The sequence below is a fragment of the Crotalus tigris genome, unplaced genomic scaffold (assembly GCF_016545835.1).
Source record: "Crotalus tigris isolate CLP2741 ecotype Arizona unplaced genomic scaffold, ASM1654583v1 scf7180000024401.5802323, whole genome shotgun sequence".
Lineage (NCBI taxonomy): Eukaryota > Metazoa > Chordata > Lepidosauria > Squamata > Viperidae > Crotalus > Crotalus tigris.
This window is the reverse complement of record NW_024100569.1, coordinates 2,707,163-2,726,255: the sequence shown is the minus strand read 5'-3', so window position 1 is coordinate 2,726,255 and position 19,093 is coordinate 2,707,163. Positions and strand designations below refer to the sequence as shown.

At 37.3% G+C, this 19,093-nt stretch overlaps 1 protein-coding gene across 16 annotated transcripts in view; it reads left to right on the top strand.

Moving 5' to 3' along the window:
* Nucleotides 1–16,330, top strand: part of TFAP2B (transcription factor AP-2 beta) — a 68,879-nt gene extending 52,549 nt beyond the window's left edge. For 6 of the 16 annotated variants that reach the window (XM_039329554.1, XM_039329558.1, XM_039329556.1 and 3 more), the window contains 2 exons: nt 6,962–7,221; nt 9,669–16,099. In XM_039329554.1, the coding sequence (XP_039185488.1) occupies nt 6,962–7,221; nt 9,669–9,715 (307 nt within the window). In that variant the 3' untranslated portion in view covers nt 9,716–16,099. Of the gene's footprint in view, nt 1–6,961; nt 16,100–16,132 lie in introns of those variants that run through there. The other 10 variants (XM_039329559.1, XM_039329566.1, XR_005555048.1 and 7 more) reach the window with 9 other exon arrangements.
* Nucleotides 16,331–19,093: the final 2,763 nt, after the last annotated feature.

Below are 19,093 nucleotides of genomic sequence, written 5' to 3'. Positions count from 1 at the left end.
CTACTGAGGACTACCTACCCAGTTGTCTGTGAATTAGTTAGGTTTAAATAATATGCTAAGCCAAAACCAAACAAATCAGATTTTGGATCAGTGTGATGTGTGAAAAGTGGGATACGTGACTGTGGATTATTGTGTGTTGTTCAACTCCTAATTACAGCTTGTTCAATAAAAATGATTTGGCAAGATGTGAACAAAGTTCACATTTTAATTTGGGGTTTCTATAATCATTTACATTATTTCTACAATAATTCCTTAGCTACTCCAATATTTTGAATTTTTCTGAATGGTTATATTATTCCGATTGTTGTATAACTGGTACTTTGGTTTGTTATTATTTCCTGATATAGCGAAGAATTATAAAATCAATTACAATTTTAACAATTTTGATAAGATGATAATTTATCCCACAGTGTTACCCTTGTTCTTGAATTATGAGTGATGTTACAGGTACTTAATTAAATGTTTTATTCATATGAATAACTCTTTATTCCATGTACTGTATGTTGGACAGACTTCATTCTTTGTGAAAATTATTGCAGTTTCCCCCTTTTCTGCTTGAGTGTGTTAATTCACTTGGTTTGAGCTGTGAATAACCTGCCTCATGTATGGATCAGATTAACACAACCATAGAGAAATTGTGAGGTTGTAACTAAGTAGATCTGGCTTATTCTGTAGCCACTACAGAATGAGATTGTCAGAAGTTCTGAGTTTAACCTTTTTACCACTTGGCAAAAAGTTGAGTAGTCCTATTGAATGGTTGCAGAGAGCATCCTGTTTCTATTACTGCTGAAGTAACCTTTGTACCCAAAGGTTTCTGATCACTGCTCTCTCATCCAGATATGGATGTTGCAAGAATATATATAATCCTTCACTGTTCTGTACTATTCCTGCACTGAAACGTTACTATGAGGTAATGAGGCAGCATAAGAGGAAGCAAAAGGCCTATTTAAATTTGGTATTGGGCATATAAATGTTCTACAGTGGTTGTTACTTGGACATTGGAAAAACCACACAAGCCATTCTTAACACATTGAATGCAAGCTTCTGGAGGACATATTTCTTGAAACTGTAAGAGTTTGAGTCGTGAGTCCCAAGCAGATGGGACAAAATGTATCACAAACTACCTTATTATATGGATAAAATATTTCTAAATAAAAGTGGCTTTAGCTACTGTGTCTTTCTTCCATAACAATTGAGGTATCTTCAGGTGTATTGCTACAGGTGTAGACCTAGGAGAGCATGCTAGCTTCTCTGCCCCATTTTTCCTTAGGAAGGTTGACTTTGGGCCTAATTCCCTTTCATATAAAAATCTGCATTTCAGTAGACTTCCTGGCTTGTAGCTATCCCTTCAAGATGACAAAATAAATTATAAGGCATGTTTCTCAATATTTACAGTTAATCATCCATAGATCTGATGCTTTTACTGTAGCAGCTGGGAGCTGGCAGGGGGGAATATTAAATCTGTGGCTATATTTAGACGTTTTTTCCCTAGCCCATTGAAACTTTTACAATAGCTTTTCTGTTTATTTGATTTATGCCTCCCTTTGGCTTCCCTGCCATATTGTTGGGTGCTTTATATCAGACTTAGGCCTTTTCGTAGTGTGTACTGCTTTCCTCACTTGTTCTATCTTGCAGGCAAGTCCCAAAGAGATTTATTTTTTGCCTTAGAATGTGGTTGCTTTGTTGACAGCATAATTTAAAGAAATATATGGATGACTGAAAAATCATTTGCCCAAATTTGGCCAGATGTCTTTTAGACATGATTGGAATTAAATTGCCCTTGTCTGCAGGGTCAAGCAATATTAATGTCTCAAAACTTTAATTGCTCGCAGACCCTACCTCCTGCCTTTGGTCTTTGAAGATTCAAATGTGTTATCATTTTGTATGTAACGTCAACATTTCCGTTTTTAATTTTTTTTATCATTTTAATACTTCTAACAGTTGTGACCCACAAATAGGATTCTTTAAATTTTCACTGTCACTTGCCATCACTTTCAAACAATCACAACTGAGCCATCATATTGTAATACAGCTTTATAATTTCATTTCATGCTGAGGTTACTATTTATATACAGTGCCTTCCTGTAAATCACTTTGACCTGTGTAGAAAATGGATGTTGCAATCAATTGCCTTGTTTCATATTTCTAAATGTTTGTATAATGGATGGATTACACTGGCATGCACCCATCTCACTGGTACATCTGTCATCTCAGCTTCTGGATTGCATCAATTTGTCAATTTTAATCAACTTTCTATAGTGAGCATAAATTGTTGAGTTTAGAAAATGTGACACATTTACCCTACTTATTATTTATTTTGGCACTGTGTTTGCCTAATTGAAGTCTTGAACAACATGGAAGGAACTATAGTGTTACCAGTGGGATATTAATGAACATGCATGATTAACATTCTGTCTGAATTTTTCTATGCATCAGAACTAAGAAGAAGGTCAAAATAGTTATGTATTCATTAGCCAACAGTATTTAACATTCCTGATAATTTTTCATTTGCTACAGAAAGTGGGACAAAAATTGTTCTAAGCCCAATCAAATAAATTAAAATAAAACAGATTGTAAGGAATTGAACCCAACACTTCTATGACCTCTGGTGTCTACTGCTAATTTTACTTATTACTTACTTACTTACTTATATACATAGAACTCATGGTCTATGGCTTTGTTGTTGTTGTTAATTGCGAAGTCGTGTCCGACCCATCGCGACCCCATGGGCAACGTTCCTCCAGGTCTTCCTGTCCTCTACCATTTTCTGGAGTCCATTTAAGTTCACACCTACTGCTTCAGTGACTCCATCCAGCCACCTCATTCTCTGTCATCCCCTTCTTCTATTGCCCTCAATCTTTCCCAGCATTAGGCCCTTCTCCAGTGAGTCCTTCCTTCTCATTAGGTGGCCAAAGTATTTGAGTTTCAACTTCAGGATCTGGCCTGTCTATGGCTTACAACATTTAAAAAACTACCACATAAAAATCTCACCCCACTCATCCATGGCTGCAGCAACACAATCAAATCAACCACTTGATTAATTGTGTCTCCGTTCGTGGTCCCCAGGCCCACTGACAAAATCACATTTTTAGGGCCTTTTGGAAAAGTAACAGGGTGGGGGCTAAATATACCTAGGGGAATGATGTTCCATAGAGAAAGGGCGACCACTGAGAAGACCCCTTTTCCTGGTCCCACTAGTTGTACGATGGGACCCCTAAGGTACTCAGCCCTCTTGTCCTGGTTGTCCAGGTGGATATAATAGGGGAGAGGCAGTCCTTCAACCCCTGGCACCAAGCCTTGTAGGGTTTTAAAAGTGGTAACTAGCACCTTGAATTGTACTTCTTTTAAACTGAATGTTTGTTATATGGGTATATGTGCATGCTGATGTATTCTATTTAGGACTGATAGGTACCTGAACAGCAATATCAATAAAATATGTATGCATATACGTGATATCCAAGTCCCTCTATGCATTATTGACATCAGTGAGAGATATTAAATAAATTAATAAAATTGAAACAATTGCATTTCTGAGTTATGTATGAATTCAACCTGCATAACTTTCAGTGTCATATTGTATGTGTGTGTATTTAATACATATTAGAATATAAAAAGCTTTTTCAATTTAACGTTTCTATTCTCAAAATGATTCCAAATCCAGAAAGCATACTGAAAGTACGACTGCTGGTATCTGGCATTATTGTTTTTCAACTCTCCTTTTAAATAGTTATTTATTGTTGAGCAAGGCAATACAGGATTCTAATCCATACATCTGTTAAACTTAATGAATGGAAATGTCTGCCCCTCATCTTAATGAGTGAGGACAGTAAATCAAAGTTGTATCCATAGAGTTGTCTTAAAATTATGCTCTTGTTGTCACAAACAAAAACAATTGTATCAGCTTAGACTGAAATTGAGGCGTTGCGTGATAAGTTGTTTACTTTCCAAAAATTAATGCTCATAGATTTAATACCTTGTGAGACATAAGGCTGTGTTACAGTCCTCCCTAGTCTTCTGAGTATATGAAATTACTTGTATTTGATTACATGAATGTCACCCATACTCTGTGCTACTGTAAATCAGATGTAAGATTGCCTCATATGATGTATTGGTCTTAACTGTGGACTACATTGGACTTTAAAAAAAGTTGCTTTAACCACATTTTTGTACTGTACCTATGTTTGGTAGTTGGTTGAAGTACTTTGGCCATGGCTATTGGTGGCAAAAGTCTGTAATCAACTTCTCTTTCTGGTCTTCATATATAGACAGACAAAAAAGGGACAGATAAAAATAGGGCTGCTTTAGCAACAGTATTTCAGATCTTCCTCTTTTCACCCATCCCGGATACATGGGAGGGTAAACTTGAAACAGTGAGAGAGTTCAGGAAAGATCTGATTGAATCAACACATTATTCTTTATGTAATCAAAGTCCCAATAGAGCAGTCACAATTTAGGTAGCTTGCTTATATGGCTTGCTTAACATCTTCCATGATTCTGAAGGCTTTAAATCCCTGTGTAATCTTTGGCTAGGGCTCATCCTAGCACTCTTCTCAGCCCCAGTTCCTCTGCCACAGCTCTTTTTTTCTCTGCAGAAAAGAATCTGCAGAATCTGGCCATTTGGTTAGAATGACAAAACAGGGCTTATGAGTAACTAAACCTCTTAGGTACATGCGTGTGATGTCATGCCAAGAGGCTCATTTCATCACTTGCACAGTAAACAATCAGTTGCACAGCATCACTTGCACAGTAAACAGTAATAGTACAATAGTAGAGCTAAATACACTCCCATCACATTTAAAATGTCTCTTATTTCTCTTGCTGACTAATTAGTCATTTTTAGGTACTGGCAAATAAAACTGTTGGCATGATAGCCCTGCTCAAATTGATGGTTCAGACATAGGATGTCGTAGAAAGAAAAATACCTGTTTGTTGCAGTTTAAGAATTGGTTTGTTTCATTTTGGGCCAGCAAGTTTTGTGGACCAAGCCACTACAGTTTGTAGTGATTTCTGGTGAAGAGCCAGTCATGCGTACCTTATTTATAATGAGATTTAAACAAACCATGGAATGTGCAAACCCAGTCTGCCTTGACTGATGGACCAGAAAGTTGACATTGAGTTCTGAAACTAAGAATAGCCATACTGGTTAAATCTTGGAGACTACCAGAGAATAATAGGGCCCGAAAGTTTTGTTTTGTTTTTTTAAACGGCCCAATACCAAACAACTTCTGTACTGTTTCCAAAAAACTATATCTGTATCAAGTTGAGTTCAGCTCAACTTGAAGGAGATTTTACTTTTTTCTTTAAACTCTGTGCAGGTATGCTGATAAAAGAACTGTAGACAAATGTCCAGCATGCCTTTCTAACCCATTCTGTTATGCATTGGTTCACTTGAGCAAGTCACTATCTATAGATTATTCAGAGTGTCAAACTTCATAAGGACTTTTCTCCGCTACCAGATCTGAGCTGCAAAAATCCAGATGATTACTAGAAAGCAGCAGAGATATAGAATTCTCTAACTCTTCACCATTGTCTGATGACTGTCCTGATTTTTACAGTCTAGAATCTAGATCATTAATTAGCTTTCATTGTTCTGAAGGCAAATGATATTTGTAGTGAGGTATTTGGTTACCCTATTACTGAGTTTAACTGCATTAGCATTATCATTATAACCTACCTTTATTTTGTACACCTTAAGACAGTATACTTAACACTCTTTTCTGTTTTCCTTATGGCAACAACTCTGTTGGGTAGGTTAAGCTGATTTTCCTCCTTAAATGATAGAGGTATGTAGTTGCAGAATACAATGATGCTTAAATTGCTGTATTCAAACTTCTGCATATCATGGATACATTGGAGAACCTTGAACAAATTGGCTTCTGCTATATAAATGTGAAAATATGCCAGAGATTTGACCAATTACTTTAAAAAATGGCCTTACTTTCAAAGTAAATGTATGATGGCAACTCTTGTAGAGTAGTGCTGTAATCACTGCATCCAATATATCAGATATTCATACAAACACACCTCCTTTATTTCTTATATTTTCTATTGGGTATGAATGGCTTATTTTCTCCATAAAATGTATCACCTTATAGGTATTATTATGTAGTTCCATTCAGTGTATTTTAGGAATACTTGCAGAGCAGAGCTGGGCTAGGCTTTTTTTTTTTTTTTTTGCAAAACTGTATTTTTACTAGTGGCATACAGTCATGCAGATTGATTAGCCTGATGGAGGAAGAAAGGGATGTTGTGCTTGGTGATTAATGGTATTTCTTCAAATATTTCATTCAGTACTTCCCCCCCCCCCAAGTAAACTTGCAGCAATCATAGTTGATTTTATTTGAATCTTTTTCTTCTTCCTCTTGATCTAAAATTTTTGGTTGTTTCTAACTCTAGCATCCTTTTATTTTTATTTTATTTTATTTTATTATATTATTTTATTATCTCACCAGGGACTTGCTCCCTCTGTAGACTGTTTAAGCAGAACTCCAACAATGCACTGGAAAATTCTCTCAGGATTATCAGCATTGAAAAATAGTCATTGTTTGAATAATTCAGTCATATTTATATGCAAAAAAGGTACATTCAAGTGTGATTGTAAAAATAAGAAACAAATTCCGTAAAGTATCACAAATGGAATATACTTATCTAATAGCTCTGAGAAATCTGCTTCAGGTTCCTGCTCCACAGTGGCCGAGCTTGGTTTCTTTGTCATAATCTTTCAGTCTGAGTGTGGTAACCTTAAAGGCAAACCTTAGGGAAAATTTCAGGAGAAAGAGCAAAATGCAAGTACAGAATTCAGAGGAAATCCCTTCACCATATTGAAAGAATGCTTTAATTGTTAGATTTTGGTAGGTTGTTTCCCCCCCCCCCCAAAAAAAAAAATGCTGATAGTCATCCATCCAGAGTTCTCTGATCCTGACTGATCCTGGCTCTTGTCCTCTGCTTTCTTCATCTCCAGGCAAGTGTGTAAAGAATTTACCGATCTTTTGGCCCAAGACCGGACGCCCATTGGCAATAGCCGCCCAACGCCCATCTTGGAGCCAGGGATCCAGAGCTGCTTGACTCACTTCAGTCTCATCACTCATGGCTTTGGGTCCCCAGCCATCTGTGCTGCTCTGACTGCTCTCCAGAATTATCTGACGGAAGCTCTCAAAGGCATGGACAAGATGTTCTTGAACAACAACTCTGCTAACAGGCACACTTCTGGGGAAGGACCAGGTAGTAAAACTGGAGACAAGGAAGAAAAGCACAGAAAATGAGAGAGAGAGAGAGAGAGAGAAACAAAACAAAACCCAGAAAGCAATCTAATGAAAATAGGGGGTAAAACAGAAAGGAGAGATTGAGAGCGATCCTTTGGGAGGAAAAACATTTAATTTTAGCTTTAAAATATTGGATTGGGTTTTGAAAGAATTGTGCTAGGTAGATCACATCTGCAAGTAATTTAAAAAAAAAAAGAAAATGTCAGAGGTGCACAGTGGAACAGGAAGAGTGGCTCAGTGGCTCTATGGCAAAGGAACTTTTGAAGATAACATCCAGGATTTTCCACTTCTGTCATCCCACAATCCTTTTTTAAAATAATTTTTGGTGGGGATGAAATTATAACAGATAAAAGCAATCAATAATTTATTGGAAGAATCATTTTGATAATGTTGCTATGTTGGCTGAGGTACACAGTCTGTTTCTGTATTATTACTATTTTTAAAAATCTATCTAAAGTAGAAAGAAAAACCTAAGGGATGGATATATTTTATATTGGACTGTCCCGTTCAGAGCAAGTTTCCTGATTTTGTGCAAAATGTTGCTGTTCTCTCTCTCCGTGGTCTAAATAGCTGAGCCTCAAATTTATCAGTAGCATTTGGCCCAAAGATCTTCTAATAGTGGGAAGAAAGGGGGAAACAACCAAATCTGGGACTGTCCAAACCATGAGTCATTAAGAAGAATTGTTAGTAACTACATGCAGAGGTGATGGGTTCAGACTCTGAAAATGTTAAAATGTAACTAACTACAGTATATGGATGAGTAAGTGGAAGAGCTAATGGATTGCTCTCAGGTGCCTCTGCTTGTTCTGGATATTTTACCTAAAGTGTTAATCAAAAGCTGCCCACTTAACATATTTAATCCTAAAACTTGGGGGGGGGCTGCAAATAATCATTTTTTTCTATTAATAAGGATGTGTAGAATTTATGTATATATGCTCCATTAAGGTATTGAATTGGATCCAGACTTGGTAATATTTGGAGGAGACCCATTGTAATCAAAATTAGCCATAACTAACTCTAGACCTAAAACTCAGCATGACTAAGTCTGAAACCAAATAGCTGACAATGAGAGTCAGCCCTTTGTTTCATAATACAGTTTGCCCATCATGAAGCAAACATTTTCATGAAGGTGTACCTGTGGAAAAAAGTTGCACAGGCATGCAACAACTGTGAACAGGAAAGGGAAAAGATTTTGTGGATAGATATAAAGATCAACATGCCTTTTTTTTTCAGTTGCAACTTTTTTCATAACTACTGTTGTATGGAGGGCAAATGTTACTACTAAAATGGCCCTGTGCCTGAAACTGGTAATCTTTATTCCTAGTTTGTTTATACACATGGAGCTCTCACCTGGAACACTACCTTTTACATTTCTATGAAATAACTTGTCCTATTGAAGGGGAGGGTTCAAAGTGTCCCATAAGAGGCACAAATGAAAGTGTGTGCTACAAAAGTGAAAATCCACGTATGGAAGACATTCATGTATGCATTGGAGTGCAGTTAGACTGGGAACAGTAATGGTAGAGATAATGTCACAGATAATGGTATCAATCTGTACATTTTTATACTAAAATTTGAGCAATGACTGCCTCTCTTTAAAATGTCTCAGATCACAGACACACTTTTTGTGCTTTTAAAGAAATGTTAATAAGAAGAATGTCTTGATAAGTATGTTAAACCTTCTCAGGAGTATGCACCTTTTTAATTTTCTTCTGTTTCCCAAAGCTTTGCCCGCTTGGCTTATGAGCTTCTTCAAAGAGGACTAGAGCTCCGTACACATTTCATCAGGTACTGAGATGAAAATCCACAATTCTGAAATTTTTCTTTTTCAAATCAAAGTCAGTTGTTTTGGAATTCTGCAGGTGTACTTCTTTAAAGAAGCTCAAAGGGAATAGATAAGGCTTCACTAACTGAGCAAGTGATGCTGATTTAGAAGCAAATATTATGTCCTCCAATATTAAAAAAAAAAAACAATTGGGAGGTGGGCCAATAGTGTTTGATGCACAGAGTAAAAACACAGAGATTTTTTAAAATATATTTCCTCTTTTAGAAAAGATATAATAAGTATCATGGCTCATTATTAAATTAGTATCTAAATTTAAAGAAATCAGTTTCTCCTCATTATCAAAGGAGTGTTGCAAATTTTGACTTGGAAGATAAATAGTTGTCTTGACCCTGGGGTAGAAGAGGAGGAATTGGCCATTTTCCAATAATTTACAACAATTAAGTACGAATTACATTTTTAAAACATTTAACTCCTTTTTGGAGTAGGTAGGAGAAAAAACCATCCTTAAGGGGAAAATGAATGTCACCCTGCATGTTATCACTTTGCAAAGGTTTTGTTGAATTGACAGTGGCTATGGTATTTCATGCATTTTGAAAGATTGTTTCCCTTTGTCACAACAGCTTGTGTCTATGCTTCATTTTGGCCTCACATACTGAATTCATTCTAGAAGATGAGAATAGGATAAAGATGTATTATGCCTGCCACCCTGATCCCAAACACATTATATGGCTGTAAGTTCCATTAATTTTGGTGGAATTTCATTCCACTTAAGGGAACGTTGAAGGCTTGGGTCTATGGCTAATCATCCATGCTGAAATCAACTTTTTATTTTAAATGCAGTTTTCAAATGCTGTTTGGGTACTTGCAGTTTTCAGTAAAAGTTATATCATTTTACACTATAAGCTGGGATCACATAATACAGCAGCGGTTAATGTTTCATTTGAAGCAACTGTACATATCATATGCCAGACAGTTGCAACTTTTGCAGCATATATACAGAAATGTATCAATGTGCAGATGCTTGAAATACTCTTAATTTATAATTATCAGTCCTGTTTCCATATAGGAAGCTATATACCATAGGTAGTAAATTATCTGTGTGCATTTAGAAGCTGACTCTGTGATTCCTAATTCCCAACCAAGCCAATTAAGATGTACTTAAAGCTATTTTTTCACATTGAGAAATTCTGGTATCAGGAATTCACCATTTTGTTTGTTTTTAATGAGACATGTTCCCAAGCACTTAAATAGGAGTCTATTGTCTATGGACATCGTAAGGCACCATTTCTAAGTATATTTATCTAGGCAGGAAAGTTCATCACTCTGTGGCGCTTCCACATATAATATCTAAATACTAAAATTGTAGTTCTATTGACTTTAATAGGAATTTATTTAATGCCAACTATTAGTTGAGTTGTGAGAGAAGCTTTAAATTCTGATCTTAATTCATATCTGTCCACTTTCAGTAATATTTTAGGAGGAGGAGTGATTAAGCACAGCATTTTTACAATAAGATTGTGATCATGGCTATTGCAGAACTTGAAAAATCTTAACTGAATTTCCATATGACATTAATTCATTTTAATTAGGAATATAGTAAAAACAATAGTTATGAAATCAATAGCATACTTTCTTATTTTTTGGTCAGTGATATTATCTTAGTGTAGCCATTTTATTCTACTTGAGGAAAAAATGTTTTGGTTCATTTTTGCTGTCTTGAGTACTAGTGTTTTTTAAAAAAGCTGCCCAACTTATCAAGGCAATTAACAGGCTAAATAGTTAATATATTAAATAATGCAGTGTAGTAGGAACTGTCCCTAAGGGAAAAGAAATGTCTTTCATCATGCAACACAGTAAAGTCAAAACTACCATTCCATCTACCCAGTTTGCTACATTTATTTTTCAGAGAATTGAGTATGTGTTGGACTTGATCCTATTAAAGCCAATAGAATTTAAATGTGCTTAATATTGACTGAACTACACAGCATACTTTTAAGATATCTTTCTTTATAGGACATACTGGAAATTTGTATCTTGTATGTATGTCTTGTCCATTCTAGCATCCAGAAAGAAAGAAGAAAGGAAAGGCAAAATGGATCTTTATGTTCATATTATTTTAGAGGACCCTCTATGGTACTTGAGGGCAGTTGTAGTATGGATTGCTTTTCTCTTTTCTCTGAATTTAGGCTTTCTTGCCGAATTTTATAAATATAGCAAGTTCCCTACTGCAAAATAAAAATAATTTACTATTCTACCCATTAATGTGAACAAGAAAGATCCATACTGAATTAACATTAAAAAGGCTTACTGAGGAAATATTCCATTACTTAAAATTCAACTGCTTGTGCCTAAGATACAGATTATCATTAAATTAAACAAGACATTGAGGCAGAAGAATTGAAAAGTTGGACAGGTAATAGACATGCAACTGATATTGATTACTGAATTGCAGATATGCCTGCCTTTTACTTTTAAATGTTGCTAAAGTTTGTTGCATAACAATCCAGAGAAACCTGATTTGCTGTTTTTAGAATAAAATTTGAAAGATTTTTTTTTGAATAGTATGGGAAGATCAATTATTATTTAGCTTTAAAGAGCAGGTGTTTGGAGGCATTATTTGATAAGTGTGTCTCAATCTCAGCTTGCTGACCCTCAAGCTAATTTTGTGTGTATGCATATGAGTATCATAAAGACAGAAAGAAATAGAAAGAAGTGCCAGTGGTTTTACTGGCTAGGGTCTTCTGCCCCAATAACTTGTTAACTATTCCAGGAGAATATTCTTTCACAAGGTGTTTTGTTTTGTTTTTTTGGTATCACCAACAGATTCTGTGACCCTGCAGCAGAATGCACAAATGGATTGAGCAGTATTGTCTACACACTGATTGGCATCTTCATATTTTCAGAGATACATTTTGTGCAATCCATCCTTTGCTATGCCAAGCCCTACTCTTCCCCCATCTCTTATTTTTGGTAATTTTATTCCACATCCCATCAGTGTTCCTAGAGGCTAATAATCTGACCCATCTACTTTAAAGGTTTTTTTTCTTAAGAGAATTTGTAAATTACTTGAGTATATAAAAGATTGGCTGCCCATGCTACTGTTACATCACAGCTGCAGGACCCAACTTTTTCTTGAAGCAATGTATTAAAATAATAGTTATCGATACAGTCTTAAAAGTAATTGATACTATTTAAATCTCATTCATGAATGAATCACATGATATTAATTTATGAATGAGATAAATTTATGATAATAATTTATGAGTCAATGATATTTTGGTCAAATAAAAATAAAACAACATGTCTCACTTTTCTAATCTCTGTAAACCATATGACACTTAAGCACTACCTATACAGTTCCAGTACTGGTCTGTAGAGCTGCATCATAAAGTCAATGCACAAATTTTTGTCTTACATAGTACTTTTTTGGTGCTATGGTCCCTGATTAAAGGGCAATGTTGTATTACTGGAGGAAACAGTTTGGTATCCCTGTGGACTGCAATTGTAGAAAAAATTATCTTTAATCAAATCTCTTTAAAATGTCTGAGGAAAACTGAATGTTTTGATTATATAGCATTGTCATTTTAATTCATTTAATTTCCCCAGTATTATTGCAGGATTGGGGGGAGTAGGAATGAAGTTCTTGTCACAGCTAATATCTACGTAGAAAGAAACAAATCTGTAATATCATTAAAAGTAGCTCATAATATAATCCTTAACAGAAGAAGCTATTTGAAAATTCTTGTGTATCAAATTGCTGTAAAAGAATCTAATAGGAAAACCAGCATTCCTAAGATCGAAAGAAAATCCTGCTGAAAAGCAATGTAATTTTGAGATTATATACATTTGTGGCAGCTAAAAGCAGGTATCTACTACTGTTCATTCTCATGCCATTCATTTCTGTTCTTTGGTGAGAATATGCAGTTTTCTCATTCTCTGTATTGTGATGCTTCATCTGCTGCCCTTACTGGAATTCTTGTAAGGAGTCATTAAAGGCACAAGATTTCTGACAGAAAAAGAAGAAGATACAAACAGAGTAAGAAACCAGTGTCCAGATTTTTCCATTTTTAGGATCTCTTGATCAGATAGTGGAGAAGGGTAAATTAAACCATATTTTAAAGGGTAAATTAAACATCATTCCACCAAAGAGTATGACCTGCAATAGATCATAGTCTTTGATGGAACAAATCCTCCCAGGCATAGAAATGATGTGAGGCTTTGCCAAGGACTTTCCCAAAGTCATTTGAAATAAAGTAATTGTCTCCCTCTTTAACAATCCAATTGTTAAATCAACCTTATTCCATTATTATGGAATTAAGATTGGCTGCTATTTGGTCGTGTCACTTAGAGGCTAAATTTGGAACACACTGACAAATACTTTGCCAAACACTTCCTGCACATCTTGTCCTATGCTTGGAAACTGTTCTCCTTTGTTTAAATGTTCTGTTGTATATGGATAATACATATGAATAGAGTAGCTTGTCCACCCCCCCCACCAAACCCCCTCCCACAACAACATCTAAAGGAGAAACCACTGGTTGTTGTCTCAGCCCAAACAGGTGTGCTACCACTTATACTCTTCCAGTAATTTGAAACGTCCCCTTACATAGCTCTCCAGTTTTGACCAGTACAGTTAGCATCATCCTTCAATGGCACTGCTGGCAAGAGCCAATAGAGGGGTCAATACCACCTGCAAAGCCACCAGGTATTCTCATCCAGGAGTCTTATTTCTGATAATTAGGTACCAGTCTGTTTTTCAGTTACATGATGTAAGAAGAATTAATGCTATGAATGGCAGAGATACTTGGCAACTGTTATTTCTTCTGGCTGTCAGCAGCTTCACATATAACAGGTGCAACTTTTCCTATTACTATCTTCTGAGAAAAATATAGGCTTGGTGGTTTGGCCAGCTGCTCGGGCTCTGAGCCACACAGTGATAGAATCACCTTATTAGAAACATTCTGTTTGATTTCTAGAGTAATTCAGAGAGGAAGGTTGTATTAGTCATGAGTATTTAATCTCTGCATTTTAAGGAAAATTGTTTGAAGGGGAATTCCTGGAATTTGTTTTCAATAAAACTTTCTTTCACTGTGGTTTTAGTATATTGGTAGACAGGTATATGACAATTTCTCACATCAGGCTTCCTTTAAATGAAACCAGCAATTGTGAAAGAAAGGACTCTTTGACTGTTTCCATTTGGGGTGGTTTCTCTTCGAAATGGCCTTCCTTTGCTTTCTTTCCAAGCTCCCTATTGCAACCACTTTGGTATACATGAGGAAAAACTACATGTTATTGTGAGGCATATCTCATAGACATGGAAGAAAAATGGGAAAGCACAACTTCCCTATGGCCAGGCCCGGCAATCAATCTGAGTGAAGGAAAGCTCTGAATTCATAGCCTTCTCTTTTCACCTTTGGCCCAGTCAATTCCTTCAGTCAGTTGAGTGAGTTCTCAGCAGTCTATTCTAGAGGGAGGGGGCAATACATCGCCATTGAGATAGTAATGGAAGTGCAGTGGTAGCATGATTGGTAGGGAAGGATATTGGGACTGTAGCAATTCAAGACATTTCAGAGGGAGTGTGTGTGTGTGTGTGTGTGTGTGTGTGTATGTGTGTGTGTGATGGGGGGGAAGGAATGAATCATCATCCAACCCCAAAGCCCTGAAAGATCACTGATAATCTAAAGAATATTTTGGGAAAACTGTGTCTTCTGTTGAAAGGCATCCTCCCATCCCATTCCCTCTTTTCTGCCCAATTATCTGCTTAAATTGTCATTAAAAGAAAAACTTTTGATTGGGCTTTAAGTCAATTACAAGCACCTTGCTCTAGAGTTGCTTATTAGATCAAGGAATGATCCCTGCTCTTCCACTGGATTTACCTTAGGGGCATTTCCCTGTACTATTAAAACCTTTGTGTTCCTTTTGCTGAGTGGTAATTGAAGTAACGGAGTGGGGGATTCTTACAAATATATTGTTAAATACATAACTGACTGAAAAAAAATCTGGATGATGACTAGATGGCAGCAGAAATAGAGAGATTTCTTAGTTGTTTCTTTCACGTAGTGGATTTTTGGCACCCACAAGAGTGTCTCTAAGGGAGTCTCCTCCTTTTTCCTATGATGATGATGTTGATGTTATGTCTTCAGCACTGAATGCCCTTTCTTTGGTGGGATGGCTCTGACTAAAATTTTCCACCCTTCTAAAAAGCAACTTATCTGCAGTTAACAATTTAATGCTTTAATTGCACTGATGTATGTTCTCGGCCATATGTTTATTAAAATATATGTGTGAGTGTATGTTTTTCAGTATTGGTATTTGTTTTCTCCAATTTTCTATCTTATGTTTTTTAAAGAATATTTAAAGTGAGCAATCATGTGTCCTGAGAAAGGAAACATGGGTGGCTAAGAGCCTGGACCATGTAACCCCTTGCCACCCATCCGTTCTCTGAAACCCATTCTAGGAAAGTTAACCCTTGTGAGCATAGAAGGGAATCTGTGCTCCCACAGTGAATTTTTAAGAACTGAGGACTCAAAGAGTAAAGTTTAAAACAAGGCAAATTCCTATACAGAAAATAAGACTGGGAAATCAATTACATTCTCTTTTTATGTTATCACAAAACATTTAAAATGGTAAATCTGACTTCTATTCTTGAATAGTCCTTCCATAACAGTGGAAAAATATAAATTGTTTTAGGGTCTCTTTCACAAAAATAATGGGGTGGGTTAAAAAAAATGAGAAACTTATTCAATGATGAGTTTGTTTGTATATATTTATTTATGCTTAATTTAATGGGATTGTGTAAATACGGCAAGCAAGTAGTTTGGGGATTATTTATCTGTGACTATACCTCTGTGAATGGGTGGGGAATTTCAAACTTGGGAGGGTTGAGATCAAAAAGCGAAAAAGACAAAAAAAAATATACAAGCGCTTGATACTAGATAGTACCCAATCTGATTTTTTTTTCATTCTTTATCGACAAACTGTTATGGTAATGGGTAGAACTTGGTTTCTTGTCCAGTGATGACCTGATTTACATAAATAAGAAGAATAAAAAGATTGTTGTGTTTTGTTGTATTTTCCTCTTCAGATTTTTCCCTCTCTCTTTTTTAACAAAAAAACAAAACAAAACATTGGTGCTGCTTCAGTGCTGAAGATGGATTTACTCCTGCAGCAGAGAAAACAAACAAAAACTTTCCCATTCTGGGCTTCTGGGAAATTCAGGACGTGGTTCTACGGTGAAAACAAAAACAAGCAAAAAATAAAAAATAAACGTTGCTTCTCAGAAGTGTTTGGCCATTTGACTTTGTATGAACCTGCTGATCATCTCTCCCAACCCAAGCAGCCTCCCCTTTCCTTTTTTTTCCTGACCAGTTTCTGCTTCCGCAACGCTGCCCAGGTGTGCGAGGACCAAAGGGGAGGGGGCGACAATTGTCCGGGCTCCGAATCCCGCAGTCCCTTCGTCTTTCAGCAAAACCGGCGTTAACAGGCAGCCGCAGCCGGCTCCTTTTGTCAAACAACCGCACTGAAAGTTGTCGGCCTCTCGCTGCCGAAAGCACAGATTGTCCCTCAAGCCTTTATTTCGTGTTAGGGAGGGCCTGCTCCACCCCCCACGTTTTAGGTGCGGCCCGATCCACCTCCCTAAGTGCCTACAATGGTTGAGCTTATGAACAGGAGGAGGAAAAACACGGAGAAGGGGAATATTAACGGGATTGAGTTAAAGACAGACATTTTGACTACTGGATTTTTGCCCGATCTCTGGGAATGAACTTGAGGCCTATCACCTAAATCCAGCTGGGGGCCCCCGGCGGGACCGCCTTGAAGAAGTCTGTTGTCTTGCCTGAGCTCCAGCAAGGGAACAAAATCTCCGGCCGAAAGTTTTGGGGGAGGGGGAGGGAAGGGGGAAGGTAAGAACCCGAATCTAACCCGGTTTACCTTCTGTAGAGCCCAGCCTTGAATCGAAGCGGGTGACGCAGGAGTAATTCCAACGGAATTCGATCAGTTTTACTCCCAAAATTAGAATCATTTGGATTTTTTTTTTAATGGGGGGATAGGATCGAGAACCTTGTTAGAGAAATCTTTTATCCTCGAATTTAAAGACGTTGAATTCTCTGGACTTGATTCCAGCGCCAAGAGGCTTCAAGCCTTCGTTTTTTGTTTTTCGTTGGAGTTAAAAGATTTGAGCAGCAATGTCGGCTGCCTTTAGAGTAACTCAGCAATATCACTGAGTGGTACTGTAAGAGACTTTCTCCCTATCGGAAATGGCCTCCATAAAGTAGAATAAATCCTTATCCATTTTTAGACATCTTTCGAGGAGGCATATGAATCTCACGAGTAAATATTACTAAATGGGCATGATCCACCAATGAGAAGGAGGTGCCAATGTATTATTTTCCACTGAAATTAATTGTGCGGGCATATGGGTGCGAATTAGGTCGTACTCTGTTTGAAAAGAAAAACCCAGTTCAACCCTAGGATTGTAGTTTCGCAGTTCAGTCAGATTGTGCAGAGGTTAAGCCCAAGGGACTAAGACCAGTAAACTGCTGTCTCGGGATGACTGCCAAAGACAGCTTTTATACATTTCAAGGCGAGGGTAAGTTAAGGGCAAAGACTGAAGGAAGCTTTCAGTTTTCATTTCAAGGAAGATGCTCATTTAATCCTCCCAGTGGTTTCATTACTCAGTGTCCCAAATATGGGGTGGAGGGGGTGGGGGAGGAGAGGAAGGAATTCCTCAAGTTTTATTTGAAAGTGCATCAGAGGGCTGACCTCATTTACTTTGATGTTCTTGGAAAGAGCTAACAATGCATAATGTACGTATCTGAAGTTTATTAAAAGGCCCTTTGCGAAACTATCAGGTGGAATCCGGTCTTAAAAGAAAAGAGGATGAAACTATGACCAAGCGAAGGGCAAATGTTTGGAATAACATAAATTTGAATTGCGTATCCAAACCATTTCAGTTCTACACAAAATAATATGCAAATATTTAAATGCCTACATTTTTGATTCCGGTTCTAATGGGAGGGGAGCAGGGAGGAAGCCAGAACATTCCTCTACTTTTCAATGATCTGTAACTCCTGCTCCAAATGAATTTTATGCAAAAATTCCTGTGTCTTCCACGATGCATCTACGCAATCCTTGCAAAATCTGCCTCCCTGAGATATTCAGTTGTAGCTGCTTCCTATCACTTTTGACAAGCATGGCCTACAACTAAGGATGATGGAAGATGTAGTCCAGCAATCTGTAGGGTACTGTGGCCAAGTCATTCATCCTTCCTTTGAACAATTCTGAGCCCAGTGTTCCAAAACAACCTGTTCCAAACTGGGGTCTCCAGCTATCCTGGGCTACAACTCCCACAATCCCTACTCAACAATCCCTTCACAGAATTGAAGCCCAACATGGTTGGAGGGCATCAAGACAAGGGTTGGGGTCTGAATTTTAGTAGACTAGATGCTTCATAGGAGGAAGACTGCTTTTGTGACTGAGAAAAAGTTCTTTTAAGCTTGCGGCATAATAGCACCTCCTACTAGGCAGGGAGAAAATGTGTCTTTCCCATGCAGGTTTTGCCATTGTAGCAAATAGAACAGGAGACACAGAATCAAAAGTACAGAGTTAATCGCCACTTAGAATGTGATCCTCGACATAATGATGTCATAAAGGCTGCATTAGGGATTTATAGTGTTATTTGACAATCTTGTGGCAATATAAAATCGCCTTCATTCCTGAAAGGGTGTAGGGTTGTTTGGGTGAGTCTAGAAAAGGCTTCAGATCAATAAAGAGGAAATGGCCATAGCACCAAAACAAGCCCTAGAGACCGCAGTGTGGTTTGTCGGATTGTCGAAACCCTAAAACAGGTGGCAGCAAGTAGCTGAATGGGGCTCATCTCCATCTCTAAGCTGGACCCAATTCCTATTTGAATGGGAGATCACAAGGTACCCTAGGGCTATGGATTATAAGGGGAAGTTGACAAAAGAAACTCAGAGGAAGGCAAGGAGAAACCATATCTGTATTGCTGCCAATGACCATTTGCCAGGAGCTGAGTTCAATGGGAATT